At 37.2% G+C, this 25,072-nt stretch overlaps 1 protein-coding gene across 3 annotated transcripts; it reads right to left on the reverse strand.

Moving 5' to 3' along the window:
• Positions 1-47: 47 nt before the first annotated feature.
• On the reverse strand, positions 48-23,758 carry CUNH21orf91 (chromosome unknown C21orf91 homolog). 3 transcript variants are annotated; one of them, XM_037131181.2, is made up of 5 exons: positions 23,655-23,758; positions 22,629-22,762; positions 6,768-7,313; positions 5,757-5,819; positions 48-4,340 (listed from the first exon to the last, which is right to left on the reverse strand). In XM_037131181.2, exons 2-5 carry the CDS (start codon positions 22,753-22,755, stop codon positions 4,174-4,176), a joined length of 903 nt encoding a protein of 300 aa, XP_036987076.2. In that variant the 5' UTR covers positions 22,756-22,762; positions 23,655-23,758; the 3' UTR covers positions 48-4,173. The 3 variants fall into 3 exon arrangements, with proteins under 3 accessions (XP_036987076.2, XP_036987075.2, XP_036987074.2); XM_037131180.2 differs by having other exon boundaries at positions 23,154-23,711; XM_037131179.2 differs by having other exon boundaries at positions 23,125-23,711.
• Positions 23,759-25,072: the final 1,314 nt, after the last annotated feature.

Consider the following 25,072-nt stretch of genomic DNA (forward strand, 5'->3'; position numbering starts at 1 on the left):
TCCCACTGAAACTAACATTTAACAAAATATTTGTTTTATTGTTGAAAAATTAAAAATAGTAGACAAGCATAAGTAGTTACAGTTCCAAAGCAGAGCAATACAAATACGTAAACTATTGTAGTTTTAAAAGAAAAGTGTAACAGCTAAAATAATGTCTCTAGAAACTTTTTTGAAACCAACTCTGGTTTTTCCAAAGGTCTTAGCACAATATTGTAAAGTAAATTTCTAACACCAAAGCGAGATTAAGTTCAATGACCACGGTATAATCTACTCGACTTAAAACAAGGTTAACACAAGCAATGTATTGAAAAAGTAGCAATGGCTTTCTACAGAAGTCACAACGGAACACTTTCTAAACTGCCTCTTTTCAAAGTAGTAGAATGAAAATAAATATTCTATACTTTTGAAAGAAATAAGAAACATGTATTTACTAAAATTCCCTTTGTTTTATGTGTAGGCGAGGGGAGTTCAACTAACACTCTTTTTTGGGGGGGGGAGGGCAATACTCGTCTCCATGATTTTGCTTCACTCCTGTATCACTCAAACGCAGTAGCATCCTGGTCTCTCACAAACTAAGAATAGATGTATTACAAAGCAGTTGCTAAAGAAAAATCTCAATGCTAGAGACTTGCTACTGTAGGTTCACAGCAACTCGACCAAGTTGCTTAAGACTACATTGTATAAGGAAGGCAATTAGGAAAGGCTGAAGGGAGTGAAAATGCTGAGACGCAAACCGGTACAGGTACACAGCCGTATTACCTTACTATTCAGGGAAGTAAACGCTCCCCCAGCCCACTACCAAAAAGCTTAACTTGGCAAGAATAACCTGTTGAGTTTTATGTCTTACTGATTTTAAGCACAGCCTTTTTCAAATAATTATTTCTACCAACCTAAAATTAAAAATGCAATTGAACAATGAAGTGAAATCAATTAACTTTGCTTTTACAGTCATTTCTGGACATAAGATAAAGAATCTTTAAGAGTACTAAACTTCGTAAGTACCTAAAAATACTCAGTATTTTACCTCAGCATAAGCAGTAACATCTGTCAGTAACTAATTGGCATAAGTTAGAAAAGTAACACTACAATAGCCATTGAAAAGTTTTCACACCACATAACCTAATTTTATGTTCACTAACCTGAATCTCCTACTAAGCTACACAAATAATTTATTTTTTAAAAGCTCCTGTTTAACTTTGGAACATACACATTTTGTATTACATTTTCCAACATTAATACAAGATTTCTTCTAAAAAACCAAAATAAAACAAAAACTGGCAAACATTAATACACAAAGAGATGCAAAAAATTAAGTAAATAAGAAAGAAACCCTAGAAAAAAATTGATGGACAATACTCAAGAATTTAAACACCAAGCTATTAGATATATGATGAAAAAAGAAAGTACTTTAAAGAATACGGTAAAATGAAAAACCTGAGAAATCTCAAGATGCCTGTCAAGATGCCAACAAGAGTATTTTCTCAAATCACTTTCCAACATGAACTTATTTTAAAAATAACCCTCAATGTATATAAAAATGGGCACTTTGTGGTGAAATGAACATATCATTTGAAAAAGAATGTTTCTTTGCCTCAACATCATACATGAGAAGCTACGAAACACTATTCTGGTGCCTATATCTACTATTCATGTCTCAAGCACATGACTTTTTAAAAACTAAGAAATTCAGGACATTAAATACTGGGATCAAAGGATGATAAACGGCCGAGCAGATCTGAAAACTTTGAGAACAATCCTGGGTGGTGTCAAAATCCCTTCTGACTGCAAACTGACCTTTTTAAAAACTCAATTCAACTTGTCTAATTATGAAATCTAACATGAAAAAAATAACTGACTTCATTCCCCTTAACCATATAGGCTCTGAAATAATAACAGATAATTTGCAATCTCTCTCGTCATTTTTTAAACTGAAGGTATAGATAAGGTTTTCTTCCAAACTTCCGCAAAAAGTACTAAATGTACAGAATAGCCAAGTATGGTAACCAGTATCTGTGGTATTTTATATTCTCTCAAGGTAGAATTCAACTCTGTCCCTTAGCTTTCTTTTAGCATATACAATAATTTCATATTCAATCAAGAAAACTAACAGCGGGGCCCTGGCTGGGTAGCTCAGTTGGTTAAAGCGCTGTCCCACTGTGCCATGGTTGTGGGTTCAAACCCATCACGGCACACACAAGAATCAATCAGTGAATGCATAAATAAGTGTAACAACAAATTGATACTTCCCTAAAATCAATAAATAAAAAAAACCACAACAATGGATTTAATGCTTATAAAGCATTAAACAACAATGTATAAAATGCTTATCAAATATCTGAATAAACCACTGTGCAAAATACACTAACAACTTTTTTATTTAGCCAAATAAAGTACTAGTGTGAGTACCAGCACCACAGGTATTTTTTAAGAGCATCTTTCCTTTGAAGAGCTTAAGGAGAAATATCTAAATGGAGTAACTCGGAGTCCCTGATTAAGAGCTTGGTAGAAGCATAATCCCATCGAATTTTCCCTAACTCATTAGTAAAGCTACGTATCTGCCAGAGTTCTTTCAGAAATAAGCACTCGCTTTCTTTGGCTAACACTGTTGTTCCCTCAGGGCTGCACCATATGGCTCACGTGCTGGAAATGTGCTACTACTGGTATCGAGTGCAACACATCCCGAAGGTTGAAGGGTCCCAAAGTGATCTAACTAGAAGCACCGGTGTGTGCGAGCACTGGCTGGTAACATCCTTAACGAGTTATGCCAAAAAAGAGTAAAGTCAGACTGGAAAATGTGACTGTAACAACTAAGCACTAAGCTCCTTACTGGCATCATCTAGAAAAATCTTTATTAACTTGTAAATTTACGGATTTCGATATTGCACACATTCAATTTAAAGCTTATCAAACACTAAGGCAATGCATCCCCGCTCCTGGATTTTACATGCACTGTGGATGGCTCAAAGCACTGAGAGAAACTGAAAGTACCTGTCAAAGGCTCCCTCCAAACAGCAGTCATGTCGTCCTTCGAAGAGGAATGAGATGTCAAGTAATACTCTTGGGCAAACTGAACCTATTTTAGTAATCCAGAAAGTCGTTTTCTACTAGTTTGTGTTCAAGACTAATTTCAATGATGTTGCTTTATAACTTGGACAGTTCAAGGGTTCTTGAACATTTATCCAAAGTGGCAACAGAATAATTTTAACTTTTTCCAAGATAGGACAATTATTTCACAGTGCATCCAGTTTGAAGATAGATATGACATTTGACTTGCAAGTGAGCCCTGACTTACTCTGTCCCAATTCTAACACATCAAAATGGGATGAAAGTAATAATGAAATAAAAGAGGCTTTTACTTCTGTGGAGACAAACTGACTGACAAAAGCTAGATTAGCATTTTCTTCCGGAATAAACTCAAAACTGCTTTAGTTAGAAAACAATTATATAGTTTATTTTCTTGTATATTTGCTTTAAAAAGTTATTAATTCCTCTTTCATAAGGGTTGTTAGAAGTCAAACAATTCAACTAGATAGATTTCTACTCCAAAATACATTTATCTTTGGAAAATAAGGTAACAGTTGTAAAAGCAGTGTATTAAGAGAATAAAATGCAGTGTTCTGAAATATGGGTAACAGTCACACATGAAAGTGTAAATATAATATACAGAGCCATTCAAATACACATTTATAAAGAGAATGGAAAGGTACCTAAAATAGCATTTTTATATATAAAATTTTCGTATTAAAATATTGCTCATAATAAATAAGGTGATATTATGAATTTCACTTCCTTCTTTCATTTTTATCGTTAGTAGTTCAGACTAACCTAAGAAGTTTGTTAAACTTCTATTGTTTTAAAAGGTGAATTACATTAAACTGTGTTTAACAAAATCACACCATAACAGTATATTTAAATAGTCACACGTCGTAAAAATTAGGAAGGACCATTTAGTAATTATGGGAAAAAAGATTCCCAAACAGGCCAAGATGATCAACCCTACAAGCCTACAGTGCAATGATCGGTTTTACGTGACAAAGATAAATACTGCCTTTAAGCCTGGTAAATTTAATGAGCATCACAAAGTGAACCACGACTTTCTGCAGATTGTTCAGAGTCCGCATGGCTGGCAGACCAACAAGTGGTAGTGCGCAGGAAGTAAGTGTTCGGTGCAGCTCAGTTGTTTACGGGCAGGTGCGGCTTCATTCCTGTTCGTCCCACTTGCAGACATGGTAACTTGGAATAGTTCTTGAGAAGCTGCCCGATGGCGACGTGGCGGACGTGGAGCTCTGAGGCTAAAGAATCCTTTTCTTGCAGGTGGTGTGTTAACTTTTCAGAAACTTCTGTAAAAATGTAGAAAGTTGTTCCATTTTTAGAACACAGAAAGCTAACCCTACTAATGATTTATATTTCAAGTACTTTAACCGAAAGCAGCGGGTGAAATGTTTGCAATGAAAGTGATCTCACACCAAGGAAACAGTGGTGTTCTGATCATCCGGGGAGTTGCGGACTTTGTGCAGCCCGCTGCAGTATGGAATTCCTTTTTTCCACCACGTGACACCTAAGTGTCATAAGCAATGACTATATGGATATGCAGCAGAAATGACAGTACAACTACCTCTGAGACATGTTTCCCAGTTTGAAGTAGAAACAGGTTCAGTCAGTCCAATGTGACTTACGAAAGTAAGTGCACATTAGTGCCTAACTCCGTTGCTACTCTACCAAGTCTCAGGCAAAGTAACTTAAACTGTTTTAGTTTCCCCTTATGTATTGCCTTCACGAGAGTAAATCTTTCACAAGGTTACTGTGAGGGTACAATAAGGTCATACTTGTAAAGTACTTACCACAGAGTAAGTACTTGATAAAATATATGTTGCTATTACTACTGTTATTGTTATTATTTTATTCTGAGAGGCTGTGGTCAAGAAATGCCACTAGCCTTATAGTTAAAAACGATGGGGTTAGAATCTCTAATCTGCTACTGACTAAATAAATGCATAATCTCTGTAAACACCTTAACTGTCTTTGGAGTGCAGTTCCCTCACAGATGGGAGTCAATTGTAAAACAAAATAAGAGACAACTGGGGAATGAGAACACTGTTAACTGTTGGTGTTAGAATCATATTTCATGACATTAAAAATTACTAGCTGGTTTTCTTCTTAAAGATGATATGAGGTTTGGATTACTCTGAAAAGTTACCTTTTACAGTAAATCCTGAAGTATTTTTGCACAAAACAATGTTGTCTGGGATGTGTTTCAAGGTAATCCATGCTGGGGTCGGGGGGTGGGGTGGGTGGGTGAGGGTAATGGGTACAAGTGGGAATGAAGGAAAACTGGCTATGCTTTTTGTAATAGTTGAAGCTGATGACGATGGGTGAAGGGATTCACTGTACTATTCCTACTACCTTTGTGTGTGAAATTGTTCAAGACCAGGACTAAGACCTGCATTGAACAACTGTTAGGAAAGCCACCGGCACAGTGCCTGGCACAGCAGTAGGGAGTCAAAAAAATAGCAGGGAGTCAGTGAGAAGGTAGAGTTTAAGATGTAGTCTTCATTTTCACTTAAAAAAAAAAAAGAAAAACCTATTTCCCCTGCGGTTCATAAGGAAGTTGTTCTCTTATTCTTTTTGCTTTGAAACATAATAGGTTTTAATCCCATTTTCAAATTTAAATGCAGATAAAGCTAATGTTACCCTGTTATAGGAGATTTTCTACATCAAAATTTTCACATACAAAAAAAATGACACTGATTCTTTACCCTGTATTTGCTGTTGGAGCTTTGCATTCAGTTGCTTTACCTCACCAAAAGTCATCGAATTCACTGAAACATGAAAACATATTCATTATTACCACAACAACCTGAGAAAAGAAGGTGTCTTCATCACTAACACAATATCTTATTTAGAAAATACTTGTCCTTATCTGCCAACATAACATTCAGCAGCACCCTAGGATTCATTAACTCCTGCAGTGTGGAGTTCTTAAATCCTAACCTCAACCCACAGTAAAACCACATTTCATATCACTCCCAGTGCACCTCCCCTGAAAGGAGAGTCTCACCAGAAAGCACTTCACCAGGTCCCCTGGATTCTGATACCTCCCATCAAGTCAATTTTACACAGCTCGTGATTCCCAGTTTGAAAAACACTACTATAAAATACTAGAACAATCTGAAAAGTTGTGTTGTCTACCCAGTTACGTAACCTGAGATATGTAGAATCAAGAAGTTTTATAAAAATATACCCATGGTCCCTTCTTGCTCAAAAATTATTTAAGTCAATTAAAATGATCTCAGCTTCTGGAGATGCAGACTGAATGAGTCACTTTTATAACTTTAAATAACACATTACCTTCGGCCTTCAGTGAAACGTCTGATTTTTGCTTCTGAAATGCCATTCCCAATTAGCCTTGTAGGGACTGGTGATGTGACAACATGCGTAAGCCAATGGTTGAGGCTGGACCTTTACTCTATATATGAACCTTGAACTTTTCCATTCAGTTTGTTGATTCTATTTAGTTTAATTTAAATTTAGAATGTCAAAACAACTCATGGTAGTGCAGAAGTCTAATGCTCAGGACATACCATGGAGGATTCCAGAGAACTGATGGAGTGTTTTAAGACACCTCATTTTTTATAGGGTGAACCTGTCACTTCGATAGTCTATTTACAAAATCTTTAGTTCTACCGCAAAATTCTAAAACACCAAATACATAAGGATGTACAAAAAACCCTAATAAAACTGTTTCATCTTTCTCCCGTTTTACTTACATTCCTCTCTGCTGTAATGAGGATGCTGGGTCTGGACATTTGCCTCTTGATGACCATCAGAGATGGTCTCTTCTTTTTTCTGTGCCTGGTTTTGACTGTGAGACCACAGTCCACGACTGGGGCATAAAGTGACACCTGCGTCCTGTAACACAGCCAGCCCAAAGTCTGTACTGTCCCTCTGCTCCAGGATGCTTTGTGTGCAGTCTGAGAGGCCGGCTGTACCCCCATCTATCCACTTAGCAGAATACTTTGGTACTTGGGACTCACACCACGGCAGCAACTTTTTATCTGGCTTATGCTGAAAATTGAACAGGTGATCCTGGGGATTTTTAGAACATTCAGAATCTGAGTCTACATCCTTATTTTGTGCATACTGTACAATCCAGTTTATCTTCTTACTCAAAATGGTTTTAACTTCTTCGTAATAAGTACTTTTTGAAAGCTTAGATCGAGGACAATCCTGGTTTGCAATCAAATGGTATTTTTCAAAGCAGTCTTTATGGCCCCTTAATGATGTTGTGTGCAAGAGATTAGATTTTGGCACTCCTATAAAAAAGTAAAGGAAAATTTTTCTTTTATACAAATTGCATTAATATACAGATCTTAGTAAAATACAGTCACAGACAGTTTGTAAGCTAGAGGAAAAATGCTAAAGGATATTGGTATTAATAATATAAAATGTGGTCTAATGGTTCTGCTTCAATTTAACTATAATTCAGTAATATTAAACTCTTAAAAATAGTAAATCCTTTTTAAGGACTTAAAGATTCAACCTTAACTTTAGTCTAGAGGCATGTTATTGCATACAATATAAACAAAAATACTACTGAGCTAGCAATTTACATTTACAGATTCTTGGCCTTTGCATTATTGTGCTTTCTTCACAATCCTTCTGAAGTACACACTAGCAAAAATTCTATCATAAGGCTCAAGAAAAGAAAGGCTTGATGATATTTTTCCCTTGACAAGAGCATAGTAAGTCATGTTCTTCAATTATTAGTTATGTTTTTACTCGGGGAAAAACCCAGAACCAGAAAATACTCATTTTAATAAAAGCTTCCGAAAGTCAATGAACTGTTAAGATAATAAGTATGAATAAAAGCATCTAAGATGTTTTCACGCTTCAGTTTTGTACTTATCAAAACTTTATCAGGATAATTTTATCTTCTAGAAAAATGTATTATACAAAATTATTTTTCATATAGCAAGAAACTCAATCTGACAAGATACAATAGCCAGAATAATTGTTCAACTCACAAGTGTTCATTATACATCATAAATAATGGAAATATTCTTATTATATTTCTATATCTATCTTTTTTAGTAAAGCTTACGTAGGGTAAATCAATTTTTAAAAAAAAATGTAGACTACATTTCAAATATAAATTTCAAACTACAGAATGTTCATACATTTTTATAAGTTTAAGCCTTACTGGTCAAGTCAAAGAGCAGTGCTTTATACTGAAAGTGAATGGGGATGTGGAGCTGAAAATTAATGCCTGCCAGAGAAGCGAACACTCTAAATCTGCTCAGCTTCTATAAAAAGTGTATGATATCTGTTTTAAGTTTAATTTTTTTGTTGAGTGGGAGAAAATGCTGAGGTTTGAATTTACCTCATGAGCAGTTGTTTGATATGCTTATAACGTCAGTGTTCAGGAGGTCTACACACACAGCTTGTGAAGGACTGATGGAGACCCCATTCGGTTATTCGCAAGCACTTTTATAGCCAATTTACTGTTATAGGTCAAATACTTCATTATCCTACCATTAGTTAGAGTTTGGAACTCAGTTAATAAAATTGTTAAGACTTCAATTTTTAAAACAAAGGATGTAATTTTTTCTGATGAGTCAGCGAAAACTTTTTTTTTTTAGCCTAGCACCTGAGTGGCTTTCCACTTCCTCTGTTTAATACCCCTTTCCTACCTGTATTGCAATTACGTGTACACACAATTTAAAAAAAATCAGTTATTGTACCTATTTAGGTCAAATTTCCAGCAAAGTTAAAATACTTAAGTATAAAACCTCAAAGTGCTATTTGATAACCTACTGTACACCTTGGAAACTAGGTAAATTAACAAAGTTCACAAACCTTGCTTATTAGCAAAATATGAACAGTTCTGTTATACAGGTTTTAGATCAGCGAGACAAACTGTATTTAGTTTGAACTATAAACCAAACGGCTCCATTCTTCTGCCTGAGTCTAATACTGCTCTGCATACACAGCAGGTGAGTAGAGAGAACCTAAAATGTGCCTGCTTCACTCACTTCAGAGAACGTGTTCGAGAGCTTTCCCATGCACTGTGAGCTCACCGCCAAGAGACGAGTAGCCAGCCCCACCCCTGGCCCCCTCAGTAAACGGTCTCATTTTCATTCCAAGGCCCCAGTGCTAACGCCTGTAGCAATGATTTAGTCAATACTTGAAACTAAAAAGTAAATTAGAAGATTCTCCTTCAAGTAAAAGAAGTTCTTTAGCATATAAAAAGGTTTAAAACTAGGCTGCACAAAAGTGATTAATGATGCTATTAAATTCTGAAAATTTACTTAGAAACTTCAGACATTATATTAAAAAATTATACGAAACAATGAATTTCTCCATGTGCCCCAGAGCTTTAACAGGTCAATATCATAGATATCTATTTGAAGAATACCGTGAGCTTCTACAATTTTTTAATTCAGTGTTGTTTCTTAGTAATTCATGTAATACAACTTGCTCTAGAAATAATTTTTCTTTAAACTTTTACTTAAATGCTCAAATGAAAACCAGGAACCCAGCTAAGCACATGATACTATGTACACAGTAATCTGTGGAGACGGACAGCAAATCAGAGAAACACTCTATTCAACTGACTGTGAAAAAAAATAATATGCTACTAAAAGTCCAGATTCTGACATTCAGGAGAAAAATCCCCTAAAAATGAAACAAACAAGTGTCATGGGCAAGACTTCTGACAGAGTGTACATTTCTACTCAGCCATCCCACCCTGCCTAAAGATAAACTTCTTTCTTCGTTCTCACTAGCTGATCCTCTTCCTGAGTCTGGCACCAACAGCTACTTAAGGAAGAAACCTGGGTGCCCTCCTTGACAGCTCCTTCCCCACCTTCCACGATGTTCTGCTGTCCATCTGTATAGATTCTCCCCTCCCCGCCCCCCCTAAAATCTAGTAGCACGACATCTCAAATCCTGCTTCATGTCCACTCTCTCACTACACTCTCTGGGTCTTCATCGCCTCTGCCTCGTTCTCATTTTCTCTAAGAGACATTTTCTAACCACGGACTAGCTTAACACACTGGCTTTTCCAATGACCTCTTCACTGGCCTTTAGCTCCTGTTAGTAGGTTCTGTGAGAAAGAGGACTGCATCTGTTTTACCTGCATCCTCCATGTCACTGCCTGGCACCCAGTGAGTACTCCAGGAAAAGGAGGGAAATGAATACACAAAAATTAAAGTTATATTCAAACAAACCAAAACTTATTACCAATTATCATTCGAGGACTCCTGCAATAATTTTTTTTTTTTTGCCTATCCTAGCAACGGAGCCAGGATGCACAATTTTGCCAGGCTGCTCAGAGGTTAACAAAAGGCATCTTCCAGTGGACTAACTCCTGCACTGAGTTTAATGGGCCATCTGTTTGAAAACTGGTGGCACTAATACAGAGATGCCATTCCTGGGGAATCATTCAATCTGCCAAGCAAAGTCAGGAGCTTCTACTCAATTATACATTTTAACAGAAAGTTTACATATACTGAATATTTTAAAAGGGCCATGTAAACTGTAAACTGTAGCTCATTCATCCAGATCTTAAGCTCTTCTTTTAGCTCGCTAAAAATTTAAAACTTGACTGAGTTTTGAAGTTCAATTTGAAAATATTTGTTACATAAACATAGTGTCCAACCTGTGGCCCCCGATGGCTATGCATGCAGCCCAACACAAAATCGTAAATTTACTTAAGACCTTTTTTGGGTTCATCAGTTTTCATTAGTGTTCATGTATTTAATGTGTAGCCCGAGACTGCTCTTTCTTCTTCCAGTGTGTCCCAGTGATGCCAAAAGGTTGGACACACCTGGTTTAAAATATCCCATGTAGTAGCAAAGGACACAAAAAATTAAAAAAAATGTAATACTATTTCAGACACTTGAACAAATTACCTTTTCATCTAGGAAAGAATGTACGTAGCCCACTTAATTTGTATCTAATATATATGGCATTTGATAAACTCCTGAAGTGGTTTTTTTCCCACTTCATCAGTTTGAATTAATATGAGAAAAAAAATTGCTATTTTCAGAGATCCCAGAGTTTCCCAACTGACTTCTCAATTTTAATTGCATTTACGAGTGTAAACAGTTCCAAGCACTAATTTGTTTTCTCAGCAGCTTTTAGAAAGGAATGAATCTAAATGCAATTAAATGAGTCGATACTTTTGAAGAGCCGAGTTATAAGGAATTTCCAAATCAGCTCAACAAGAACTGACTATAACTTGCTTACTAATAAAAACTTGGAAGGCCAATGTAACTGACATCCTATTAAAAAAACTTCTTTCAAATGTACTTCAAAGATGTCCATGTAACTTTTTTGTCATGAGGTCATTATTTTTTAGAGAACCAAGACCTTAACTGACAACCATAAATGCTGATTTTTAAAGTAGCAGTTTCTTTTATCTATTTAAATTTTGTTCATGTGATTACAGTTGTTCTAATTTCCCCCCATGGTCCTTCACCCCAATTCCCCCCTTACCGCAGTCAATTCTCACACCGTTGTTCATGTCCATGGGTGATGCACATGCTCTTTGTCTAATCTCTTCACCTTCTTTCAACCAGTCCCAACCCACCCCCCTCCGTGTCTCTGATTCTGTTTTGCTCATTATAACACAGCTTACATTTAAGTACTAGTTTCTTTTAGATAGTGGCTTTTCAGAAATTTATATAGGCAAGTATATTTCTGTATGAACAGTGGTATTTTTAAAAAGTTTATCTGTCCCTATTTAATAGTTTTCTTTTTTATCATTTTCCACCTCATCTGATTTTATTATACCATTCTCACATTCTTTGAGAACCCTCCCACTAACCCATATGGCATGCTATCCCCATTTCTATTCTTTAAGTTCCTCTTGAAGATCAATTTAAGAAAACTTGGTTAAACCCAGAGAAGAGCAAAAGACACTCAAATGCAGATCTGTCTACCTATCACTGTTATCCTTTTAAAATAAGGGTATTTTCATGCTTGTATTTAATCTATTGTAGTGACATGATTTTTCCCTTACTAAGATACTCCAAACGGCACTAAAAAACACCCACAAAACGAAAACACCCTTAAGTTCACGTGTCCCATTACCTGTGGCCTTCCCACCTGTAGCCTCCTGAAGACCACCTTCTTTATGATGTGTTCACAATGAGGTAAGTTATGCAATCTTTCCCTCATGGCTAATCGGCTGATCAGGTTCAACACCCCTTCTCCCAACTGACTACCCTCCTGCTACATGGCTTCGTAGTTCACACACGTTCAAGTCCAAGCATCTGACTGCCTTATGTAGTTCACTCGATGTCAGACTTCACTTAAAATTTTTCACTGTCTTTTGTTTCCCAATCAAAGGCATGGCTTAAATAATTTGGGTATTCCATAAGTAGACCAAATATAATATGCACACTAGTTGGATGTAAAGTGTAATGCAAATGTGATCACATTGTTAGTACACTGGCTCTAAGGGAGCGAGCACTACATCTTGAACTTCAAACTCTAAACAGAATTGTAAAAGTGTTAGTTTTCCAAATGGTGGCTTTTTGTGTTCTTCCTTAATATTTTAAAAAGGCAACAAGATTTAGTTAGGACTGAAGTTCCAGGTTAATGTGCTGTGAAATTTTAAACATACTGCCTTCAAACCTGACCAACAATTTGTGCAGTGCTGCTTCAAAATACTTGTTTATGAAGCTCACATTTTGCCTGGCTTAAAGAATTTTCCATGAGTAAGGTGTTTTCTTTTTATGATGATCTTATCTTGGTTGCTAAGAGAACAAGCACGTGCATGTTTATATGCTGTACATATTAAGAATCTTGAGCTTCTTTAGCAAGTGTTAATTGTAAAAATGGGAGGATAGCTTCATTTAGTTGTACTAAGACTCAAAAAATTGAGATGTTACTTCTTTGCTTTTGAGGGCCAGGTTTCTATTTCTAATAAAAGAAGCAGAGGAAAAACTCTGCGAGTAGAGGTGGCCACCACCAGCCAGAAGTCTGGGTCTACACTGCAGACAAGGTTTGTGTAGCCTACGAATATTTTAAAAGAAAAAAAACCCCCACATATCATAGTCAATTTCTTGGTTTCTCTTAAAAATGAAATCAGAAGATATGGCAGCCACTTGTTACTACTAAGAAACAGCTAGTGGTTGATATAGAGCAAGTGCTTTTCAATTCAAAACAGTCCCTATCATTTCCCGCACGAGTGCAGGTACCTGTGACACAGCAGGCTCAGCAGCCACGTCTGTTACTGACAGTTGTTCCACATGCTAAGGCTGTACAGCAATAATACGGGCCTGGGAAATTCCGTGTAAGTACTGCTTGTTCCAGAGATGCTTTGATACTCAATTCAATCCTGCTATTTTTCTGCATTTGATGGGCAAGCAGCAGCAGCCAAACCGTGATTCAAGAAGCATCATGAGCAATGTATCTATTTGCAACCATAGCCATTCAGTAGGATGATGCTCAGACCGTGTATCCTGCCATGGAACGAAAGGCAGGCAACTAGACCAAAGGTGAGAAGGCAAGTAAGGACAGTCAGAGCACTTACTTCCTTTCTAAACCCACAGTAGGGCAGGCTTCTGCCTCTTGGAAATTTTTATTAGCTGTCTTATGTGCCTTATTGAGTGCTGTGATAAAGAGTGCCCCACTTCCCTCCTCATCATGCCTTTAGCTAACTCAGGAGCCATTTAAGAGTCAGTCATGGGCAAGTATCCAACATGCTGTTTAAAAAGTAATAAGCAATTGTTTATTTTTGCATTGCTAGCAGATGCAATTATTGGCAACCACACCAAGCCAACATACAGATGGGCTCAGCAACTTGTTTTTCCATATTTTGAGAATCGCTGCCCTAAAGAAAGACACACCAACAGGTGGTCTTTAGATAGCAGATTTCAGTTTAGAGATATTTTTTCCATCTTAAAGTTTTTGTGTGTGCTAAGAGAAGGATAGAGCACTTAAGCAACTTAATTTAATAAGTGATTTATAAAGGCAAATCTCAGTAAGCAAGGAGTTCAAAGAGATAATGTTAAAAGATAAACTTAACCTCAAATAACCAAGGAAGCCAGGGTAGAACTTAGTTCTTGTGCTGACAGGAGATGCAAATTTCCAAATGACTTGTCAAAAACAAAAACCTGTCTCACTCAGTGACTCTTCCTTTTTCATTAGAACAGTTGGGAAACTGGGAAAACACCTACATAACAACTGTTATTACTAACAGGGTACGAAGATAGCAGTCCATCCTGGATTGAACCCATTAATGTAGCTCCCTGTCCAACAGAACTGTGACAATGGACGTGCTCCCTATCTGTGCTACCTAAGAAGCTGAAATGCAGCCAGTGTGACTGAGGAACTGAAGTTTCATCTTATTCACTTGAATTTGAATAACCACAAGTGGGTAAGCTACCAAATTGGACAGGCAGTTTGTCCAAAGGTAATTTTGGAAACCAAAGGGCATTTGCAATAAGAATATGATGGAAACTTTCCATGTTCTTACTCATGGTGAAATATGAAATACTAAGCTCATAGCAGCACAGTACATAAAAAACTAAATTTGTTTTTCTAGTACTTAAAATATATCAAATTAGACCAATAATCCAACTGATACAAATAACCCTCTAATTGTTCATTTTCCCCCTAAATAGCTCTAATTGAATGCACTACCATTTATTCTAAGTTTTTGTGTACGAAGGTGTCATAATAGACTCGTTAAAAATAAATTAACTATAATATGATTGCATTACCATTTTAAATATCTACTTGTATGTGGCATATGGAGACACTAATTTGCAGGAAAAAATCTTTCTTAAACATAAACTGGGTTAAAAGATACATGTCACTTAACAAAGAACCTGAAAAAAATGCCTTCATAGTAACACCAGATGAATGGGGGGGCACAAAGTAAATTTATAGGCTGGAAAGTAAGAAATGTAATAGCTACATGAAACCTTTGCCCTTCATCTTCTGAACTGCTATCTGCCCAGTTAAAGTTCTGCATGATTTATTTCCTTACAACAAATAAGAAAAGCAAAATAAAAAGTTGTCCTGAAGCAGTTTTAAAACCTTAGTTTTGCATCTCAACTTTTTTGCATACATTGGAATCACTGTTCCTGAAATTCTAGTTGACTACACCGTAAATAAATGCTTTATAGCAGCATCTGAAAGAGATATTTAGCTAGTGAATTTGAAGACAGTTATAATTCAATCACTACTAATGGTAATGGTAAAAATTAAGATTGATGGGCAACAATCACTACAACACACCAACCATTTGGTAAGAAAGCTAAAGCTAAAACTGCAATGACTGATGAATCATATTGCCAAATGCTACAATACAAATATTTTGACCATGTGTGAATTGCATCATAGCAATTCTAGAGTAAAGAGAACTTTGATCTAAACAAAGGAGTTAGAGAACTGGCACACAGTAAAATGTGTTCATTATGAAACAATAGGTTTTTTCTTAAATGGTTGATTCTATGGTATTAAACCAGTAGTGATGGAGGACATAACAAATGACAGGACATGCAGCTTGGGACATGCCTTTGACCAAAAGTCTTCCCTTGGGAATGTAAGCTACAATACAATGAAATGGAAATGTAATCAGACAAGCAAAAAAGATGTACATATGAGAACATTTTAGTACTGGTAAACTGGAAGCAAACTAAACCTTAATCAATGGGATACTGCTTAAATAAATTATGGTTCGATGGATTGCAACCTTGAAAAAAAGAATACCTAAAAAATCAAAAAAAGAATAATAAAAAAAGAATCCAATTAAAAAACAAAAACAACCAGACAAATTAGTCCTTATATACTGTGCTGTATGTTCCAATGAACTAAGTGAAACAAAAAAGATTTAGATATTGAAATGTAAGAGACACACACACCTAAAATTCTGAATTTCTTTTAAGACTGTAAGAATTTTTTTAGGCTAACAATGTATCTAGCAAAGAAAAGTATTTAACCTTCAAATGAAAGCTGTTCTCCCCCAAAGTAAAATCACAACCGCATTACAGTTTTTATCTGGCAACCTTGTTGGAGACCCGAAGGCCCAAAGGGAGTGAGGGAAGAAAGACACTGATAACTGAACACAACTCGTACTGTTGACAAAAAATAAAGGAGTAAAAGGATGTGCTGAGCAGCTGCTCCATGTGGGAAATAATGGCAGTTAGAACAGGAAAAAACTACTGAAAACCAACTCAAGATAAATTCAAACCTCATCAAAGTGCATTAAAATATTAAATTATTCTCCTCCATCAGCGGAGAAGCTGTTTAATATACCAACCAATCATAGCAATCTTTTCAGTGATATTTCATCTCTTCGGGTGAGATGAGAACAAAACCCTTCCACATTTGAATCTAAACAGCAACATTTGCATCGCAAACTGTTTTTACCAAAAGGCTGCTGTATTCATCATGGGTTGTGAGCCTCACAGTAGCCCTGTAAACTTTGGCAACGGTATTACTTATTACCTGCACTGAATACAAGTACTCCAAAAAGTGAGCAGTTGCATTCTGGGAGGAAGAAGTAAACGGTGTTTAGGTGAGGGGGGCAGGGAGAGAGGGAGGGATACGGGATCACAAAATGTTTTATGTGTCATGTTAGGGAGTTAATAGCCTAACCCAAAGAAGATGGCCAGGAATCAATGGAGAGTTCTAAGGCAATTGAATGGCATAATCAGATTTGTATCTTGAAGACTTTCTGGTAATACTGCAAGAGAAGAAATGGGAGCATGGAGTAGTAGGGGAAAGGGGGATTAAGTCTATGAAAATAAAGTAGTCTTGAGATAATACTAGTAAGGGAATTTGTATTTGTTTTAATTGTCTTATCCTCAGCTATAGAACAATTTCTAGCACACAACAGTTGCTCAATTAATATTCACTGAATGTGTGTAAAAATTGCTATGGACTCAACCACACAGCTTCGATTCTGAGTTTTAGATTTTTATAGGTGCATATTATTTTGCTTTACCGTTTTCTAGTTGAGACAGTAATAGCAAAAAGCTGGCAGAAACAGATACACTAGTTTAAGGCAGACACTGTTCCCTTGTTACAAACTATAAATCGAAGACTTTAATGGTTTTATTCTCTTGTCAAAATCCTAAAGATGGCGTGCTAAACTGGATTAGAATAGCTTATATGCACTCTAACCAGAACAATTGCTGATAACACTTTGATAATTCAACAGTGTTAGTTAACTACTTTGATTTCAATCACTTAATATTACCTTTTGTCCCCCTCAATTAGCAATAATTGGGCCTCGGATGAACCTCACGCATTATGATACTGCCACTGTGCAAAGCTTAGTATTAACCTTATTTGAAATTCATACTTAATGTTAATTTCCTATGTAATACAGAAATTAAATTTAAAGTGCTGTAAAAGTGTGTTCCAACCTGGAAAGTGCTTTGCAAATGCAAAGTTGTGTTTTCTTTATGTTACATTCAGTAATAAACACTCGAAATTTTTCTTATGTTTCATTAGAATGTCAACAGAAGGACACTAATTCTTAATATATTTTAAAAAATTTCTAAAATGTTCTATTGATGTTAGTGAAATTCAACACTCAATATTTTCTAAACTCACATTAGGCTTTATATTTTAAACTGCTCTTTTAGTTAATACCAATGTATGATGTTTGCCATTATGGCAAAAAAGGGGAAGAAGCTAATACCAGATGGAGTTACCTATATACAGCTTTCCTATCACAAGTGGCGGCCACTTTTACTTCAGAAAAAAGATACTAGTGTGTCAGAAGCAGGACAGCGGAAGAGTTATTGATAAGACTTCAAGTAGTCTTGACTTCCAAACTACCTCAAGAATTTAAAATTGAGACTCAAACTGCTCCCTGACTACTGACCGTGTGAACAGCACTTCAGGCAAAGACGCAGAGAATCAAGAATGGATTATACATAAGCATTAGGTTCACCAGTGCCCCAACCAAGAGAAAACACCCCCAGACTCTTCTAGAAAAGATTACTAAGGATCTGAATTTGGGCTGGCTTCAGGAAAAATCCAACAAATTAGATGAGAATAAAGACTGAGATGGACTGCCCCGGCTGGTGTGGCTCAGTGGTTGAGTGCTAGGCTAAGAACCAAAGGGTCGCTGGTTCAATTCCCAGTTGGCTCATGCCTGGGTTGTGGTCCAAGTCCCCAATACGGGGACAATGTGTGTGAGAGGCAACCACACATTGATGTTTCTCTCCCTCTCTTTCTCCTTCCCTTTCCCTCTCTCTAAATAAAATCTTAAAAAAAAAAAAAAAGACTGAGATGGGCTACAAAGTCTGACTGAGGTGGACCAGTAAGCATTAGTAATTCATACTAATCAACTAGCAAGATCAGCTTACAGTGGAAACTTCACTTAGCACAAGGGGAACTGACCCAGTCTTATAAAAAAGTGTCTCTGCAGAAACAGAAAGAAGCAAATTATTAGGGAAAGGTAAAAATAATAATTATTTGCAGGGCATTTTGGCACAAAATAAAAACAAATAGCACGAAGTAACAGACTGGAGCCCTGGAGCATTTCCCTCTCTAGTCTCATTTCTAACTTTGTCAGATTACTACTGAGTTTCATCTGGCTCCTGACACCCTGGGCCACCTTCTTCTAAGCCTCAACAACTTAGGGACAGTAGTAATTTGGTCGTTACAGAACTTCTGAAAATTTTAGCACAATGAACTATAATACATATTAGTGTATTTGATCATATACTCGTAAAAAATTTATAGTGTCTTAAGGCCAAGAACAGGCTATCTATACTAAGAAGTTTATGCATCTGTCTCTTAATTCTAAATGTAGACAGAGAGAGAAAACTTTTTGAAAGTTTTTATTTATTGATTTTAAAGAGAGAGAGAAGGGTGAGGGGTGAGAGAGGGAAGGAGAGGGTGCTGTGGAGAATGCGAGACATCCATTTGTTCGTTGTTCCACTCACTTATATGCATTCACTGGTTGATTCTTGTATGTGTCCTGATTAGAGACATACCTGCAATCCTGGTGTATCAGGACAATGCTCTCCAACCAACTGAGCAACCCAGCTGGGGCTGACAATTTATTTTCATGGTGAATTGCAGTAACAAAAAAAAAATCTTGTGAACATTTAAAAATATTTAAGTCTTCAAAGTATAATTCTTAGGTCTTTGAAGTCGGTGTCTAATAAATATATAAAATATAGACACCCATTTCCTTTAATTACCATAAAGTCACAGAAAAAAGGCAACTCAGAGCCATGCTCAGAATACAAAATCTTTCCTACAAGATTAGATCGTCTTTTGTTATTTTTCTTTCTTCTTTTCTCTTCATTTCATACATATATGCAGGCATACAGCTTTTAAACATGAGGCCATTTGATCAGACCAGTTTTGACTTGACATAAGCAACAAAAGATATAAAACTTTTGGCCCTGGCTGGTGTAGCTCAGTGGATTGAGTGCGGGCTGTGAACTGAAGTGTCATGGGTTCGATTCCCAGTCAGGGTATATGCCTGGGTTGTGGGCCAGGTCCCTAGTGGGGGCCATGTGAGAGGCAACCGCACACTGATATTGCTCCCTCTCTTCCCCTCTCTCTAGAAATAAATAAAACCTTTTTTTAAAAAGTGTAAAACGTTTTTGTTTGTTACCAATGTGTGAACTCTAAAATAGGCTAACTGTGGACTCAGATACTATAGCCTTGGGCCAAATACATGGTGATGAAGTTGACCTGATTCTGGGTGGTGAGCACACAATACAACATGCAGGTCATTTATCATAGAAATCTACACTTCATACCCATGTAATCTTATTGGCCAATGCCAACTCAATAAATTTAAAACAAAAAAACAAAACAAATGAGCTAACCTAAAAGCTCCTTAAAAGAATTTTTAACTAGCCTCTTAGCTGGAAAAAACAAAAGAATGCTGTAGAATGAATTTAGCTGTTAGTAAGCTAAGAAACCAGGCAACATCAACATTACCATATTATAAAAAAAGCTGTACTGAATAAGTAAAGGTAAATGTCACATTTTGTGAAGTTCCTCTTATGGTCTGACATTTACTGGTTGGCACTACGCTGAGAACATGATAGAAGAAAGGAAACTGCAAAAACATTTAAAAATGGTTACTGACATAGAAAAGAATATGCTTTGTTATTTTCAGGTATGGAATTATTTTACCACTTTTCCCCCATTGGTTTCTAAAAACCTGTACACTGATAAACTAAAATTTTGCGGAATTCTCTTTTCCTAAAACTTCTAAGATTTAAAAAATAATCTTAGGATACTGGAATAATTGTAACACACTAGCTCATCCACGTGGTTAATATGAAAATGTATTATATTTGCAAGGAAACTGACTTCAGATAAATTGAGAAGAAATTTTAATTCTAAAATAATTTTCTCAGAAAGGAATAACTGGCATTAAAATCATAAAACCTTGAGTGTACACAGAATATCAAATAGTTTTAATTCAAACTGAGAACTGGTTTTGTCTTTTAAATTAAAGACAACTATTATATCAAAAATGTAGGACTTATGTGATGCTTATTGAGATGGCTATGCCACATCCCTGGTATGTTTCAGGGATGAAATATTAATAAAGATGGTACCTGAGAAATATTTGTCTATTCTTTATATAACGATTGAGAACCAGTTAAAAGACATACCAAAAAAAAAAAAAAGGTAGAAAAGCAATTGTGAAATTTTTTATTTCTATAGAAAAATTTTATCACAGCATGAATGTCCCTAATGATTTAGCAGGAAGCACTACTTAGGAAAAGTTGGCTAACAGAATAGCAATGGTAGTAGGCAGTTAGGATTCAGGAAAACACGTTTCTGATATTTGCCCTATCAACTGAAATAACTAGTGACAGTAGATCAATGGAATTAAGCTCACATATACTGGAACTAGATCATCAGGCTTCAAAGGCAAGGGTTGTCAATTACTGCTGTATATTTCAAAGTGTATTTCTTAGGTCCCATCACCTCTAAAATGGATAAAAGTGCCCCATCCCAGAGCTATTTTAAGCTGAGTAAGATAATCCACATAAGGTGCTTAGAACAGTGCCTGACCCAGGACTGCTCACAGCAAATGCTTGCGACTTAACAATAGCTTGCCATCACCACTACTGCAACCCTGCACAGTTCAACGATCTGGCTCTGTTTCCTTCCATGTAAAGCACAGGTTTGAGTTAGCTCATTTCCAGTGTTTTTGCCCATCTAAAATTGAAATCTACAAGTAAGAGAATATATAAGGCCAACTCTATTTCCAAAGAACATAAAACTATAATCTTTTACTCTAGCAAGATGAAGGGCATGGTCATTTAAATGCTACCAAAGAATCACGTTTTTTAAGTAACCCCTTCAGAATTAGTTATATTTACTATACTTATTAAAGCCAACAGGAAACCTACAGGAAATCCATGCTCTTCCATCAATAACCCTGCTCAGCAGCTACAATTCCTATAGAAAATATAATAGGAAAACTATCATAACCAACCAATATGATCTTAAATAAAAGATGTCTGTCACATAAATAACTCATGTTTTTAGAAGTCTACTTATGGTTATAACTTTGTCTTTTGCTATTGAGTATCTAAATATATTGATTTGATGCCCACAATAATTTCTGAAAAGTCCTAATAGGAATCTCAAAGTAAATAACCCTAATGTGTTTTTTCTTTCTTTTTTAAAAGATATGAACATTTTATTTCTCCTACTTAATTTACAAGTAAAGAAAATGAAGATTTTCAAATATGCAAAGCAGCAAAAAGAATGAAAAACTGCTTTGAAACCAAAATTTACAGGTCTAACAAAATCTCTCTGATGTTACAATTCAAAGTTCAAATGACAGGCAACCTTTTTTATTTCCAGAATATTAAGATTCTTTTTTAGTGTGACTCAAATATTTTTTAAAATCAAGAGTTTTAGAAGAAGTGGCGGTAACTGTAATAGCACAAACAATAAAATAAAATTAAATCAAATCAGAGTTTTATCATGACATCAAGATTAAAAAAAACATTTTTCATGTTTCTTGGGACCAAACTAGTGCTTTCTAGAGACAATTAACTATGCACTAATCCAAACAAATACAGAGTTTTCAATAACAGAGTTTGGTTTTTTCGTATTTGGAGAGCTCTTTTTAAAGAAATTTCAAAAGCCTTTTAATATATATAAAAATTATTAAAGGTGTGTGAGACCACTGAAAAGAGGTTATCTAAACATTTAAAAATCTTTTTCTAGATAATAAGACAGCACTAAGAAAAGAGTTCTAGCTCACCACTAGATACTAGAATGGTATTAAATGACATTTGTCCACCAAAGTAAATGTTTGGTTACCTTAGCTCTTAATGTTAAAACAAAATGAAACACAAACACATGCACATACACAAATGTCTGTAAAAATCTGACAATTTCATAAGCTCTCAAAGCAAAAAGCATGTGCCATCAGTTTTTAGTATAAGTAGTTAGTACTGTGTTAAGTTTTTAAAGAAAAATTTTTCTTAAATTAGTGGCTATGCCAACTACAGCTTCATTTCCATAAACCCTTATCTTTCACAAATAACCACACTTCATACTTGGCGCAATTTACGTTTTACCTTTTAAGTAGGTTCATGCAAAGAAATTGTATAAAGCTCATGCCATAAAATGAATCTATACTCTGTACTTACCCTCAATACTTAGCTCAAAACAAACGTGGCAGAAGGAGAGTGTCTCTTTGTCTGTTCCCAGTTTACAAACACTGCAAATGTTGTCATCATTCAGATCAATGTTTACAAAGTGCTCCTCTTGGTTCATAGTGCCCCTATTAAGAAACAGAAAAGGGAAGTTAACGCATTTTCAAAAACTTGCCCTTAGGGCTTACAGCAACACTAGGAACTTCTAGGAAGAGAGGGATGCTGTTAAGTTTATCTAATGAAATAGCCCATCAAACAAGTATCGCCATACTTGAATTTCAATGTGCAGACACAAACCTAGTAACACTTAAAGCCTTGCCATAGGTGACACTATACCCAAGGCTTTTTTGGGTCCTGTATTTCATTTGGTTGAGATGGGTATCTGAAAGAAAGCGATTGGCGGGGATTCTGATCCGCTTCTCCATCCCCCGGAACGCACGCAAAAAGAACAGCAGAGAGGCCTTTCCGCTGCCGGGGTCTGTCAACTTACTTAACGCAGTTCAATGAAAGAAAAACGACCTGTTCCGGATCCCGTTTTGTTAACTTCGTTGTCTTAGATGTGTTTCGTTAACTCGGCGTAGGGAGGCTTCCCGGAGATCAGCGGCGGGAAAACGCACGTGCAGACGCAAACACCCGGGCAGAGCGTCCCGCCCGCTTCCGAAGCACCCCAGTGTCCAAAGCCCGGCAGCCGCTCCACGGTGCAGGTCAGGCACCAGCCAGAGGCGGGGTGGCTAAGTCGGGCTGGGAGGAGCCGTGTGTTTCCCTCGCCCTGGGTTCCCGCCCACGCAGTGATGGTCGGAGGACCACAGCTGTGGGTCTGCCGGACTCAGCGCCTAGGGGAGTCGGTCCCAAGCCCAGCCTCCGACGTTGGGAACTCCATCCGCCGCTCAAGTGGCCGCGGTCCCGAAAGCGTCTCGCTTCCGTCCATCCGCCGGGGAGTCAGAGGGAACGCGAACTCCGAGCGCTAAGACCGCGGACCAAGGCACAAACAGGTCGGAGAGCGGGGAGCAGGGTCCTTACCGTCCAACTCCGTGCGCCGCCGCAGCCCTTCTGTGCGGCTCGGGCTTCTGCACTATTGTTTCCGGCCGCAGCGGAGGCGGCCGCCGAGCGCGGGGCTCCGCCCCCTCCCGCACGTGCCATCCTCAGAAGGCTCTGGGGTGGTGGCGCCGCTGAGGCTAAAGTTGCGCCCTAGGACAGTGGCCGCGGGCCTCGCGTCTGCCCCCTCCAGCCTTGATGCCGAGTCTTCCACTTGCATGTCGTTCTGATTTCCCGTGGCTTCTCCCGGGTGTCTTAGCGTTCTCTGGAAAACGGCGCTTCGTACGCCCCCGCCTCCGTCAAGCAGATAGAGGAGTCCATTACCACCTTTCGAATCGTAGTGGAAACTCCTGCCCCCCGGGCGGGGGCCACTGTGTGCGGGGCGGAAAAGTGACGAGTGGATGCGAGAAAGGGATGGAGCTGCGTGGGGCGGACTTTATTTGAAAATATTAGAGTGAAGCAAAATACTGTCACTGAGCTTTAGTTAGGTGGCAGTTGGAGTATGTAATGAGGGAAAAGTTCGTATTTCAAGTTTCGTAACTGAGGGGTAATACCGAATACAAAATCTTATATATTACGGTTTATTTGAAATGGGGCACCCCTTTCTTATTATATGGCACATTCCTTGCACGCCCACTGGGATAATCCCAGAGCCGCACCTCTTAATTTAAGTCCCGCTCCTTTTAAAAATTGGGTAATGAAAGATCTACTCTCGTTTTGCTCCTTCTGCGTCATTCTTTTTTTTTTTTTTTTGTAAGTTAGAGTTCACGTAACTACTTTCACTTAACATTTTCTACTGTAATCCTCACGATAGCTGAAGAAAGGAAACTGGAACAGTTCTCTCATTTTGTAGCCTACAGGTAGTAACCCAGATTATCAGAAATTGAGGGGCCTTGAACCCAAGGCTGCTGGTGTAAAAAGCAGTTATTTTCTAGAGCATCACATGCAACTTAACTGGTTACATTTACCCTACATAGACACATGTTAATATTCAGGCAAAGACTTAGAGTCCCGAAATCCTTTCTGTGTATAGTTCTTTCTTTCTAGCACCCCGTATTGCGAATTCCATATATTTCATAATCCCCAAACTCAATTTTTGTCTTGTTAGCCCATCTTTGGATCTTCCTGCGTGGACCATGGTGTGAAAGTACCGCCAGTCATTAAATCAGAATGATTGTAGAAATCATCTCATTTATTTCTTTTCTAGTTGGGATCACATTTTTGCTGTGTGCCACAGTGTCAGAAAATAGATATTTCATCTATTTTGCACTGCTTTCTAACTTATAAATAAATATCCTAGTACTACTTACTCCATCGTGGCTAGAATCCCTTGTTATTTTTGTCAGTGGATCCTTTATTCACCAAACAAGAGTTTGGGGTTGTTTTGTTTTGTTTGCCAATTT

The sequence above is a fragment of the Artibeus jamaicensis genome, unplaced genomic scaffold, assembly GCF_021234435.1.
Source record: "Artibeus jamaicensis isolate MK-2021 breed Jamaican fruit bat unplaced genomic scaffold, CSHL_Jam_final scaffold_474, whole genome shotgun sequence".
NCBI classification, from domain to species: domain Eukaryota; kingdom Metazoa; phylum Chordata; class Mammalia; order Chiroptera; family Phyllostomidae; genus Artibeus; species Artibeus jamaicensis.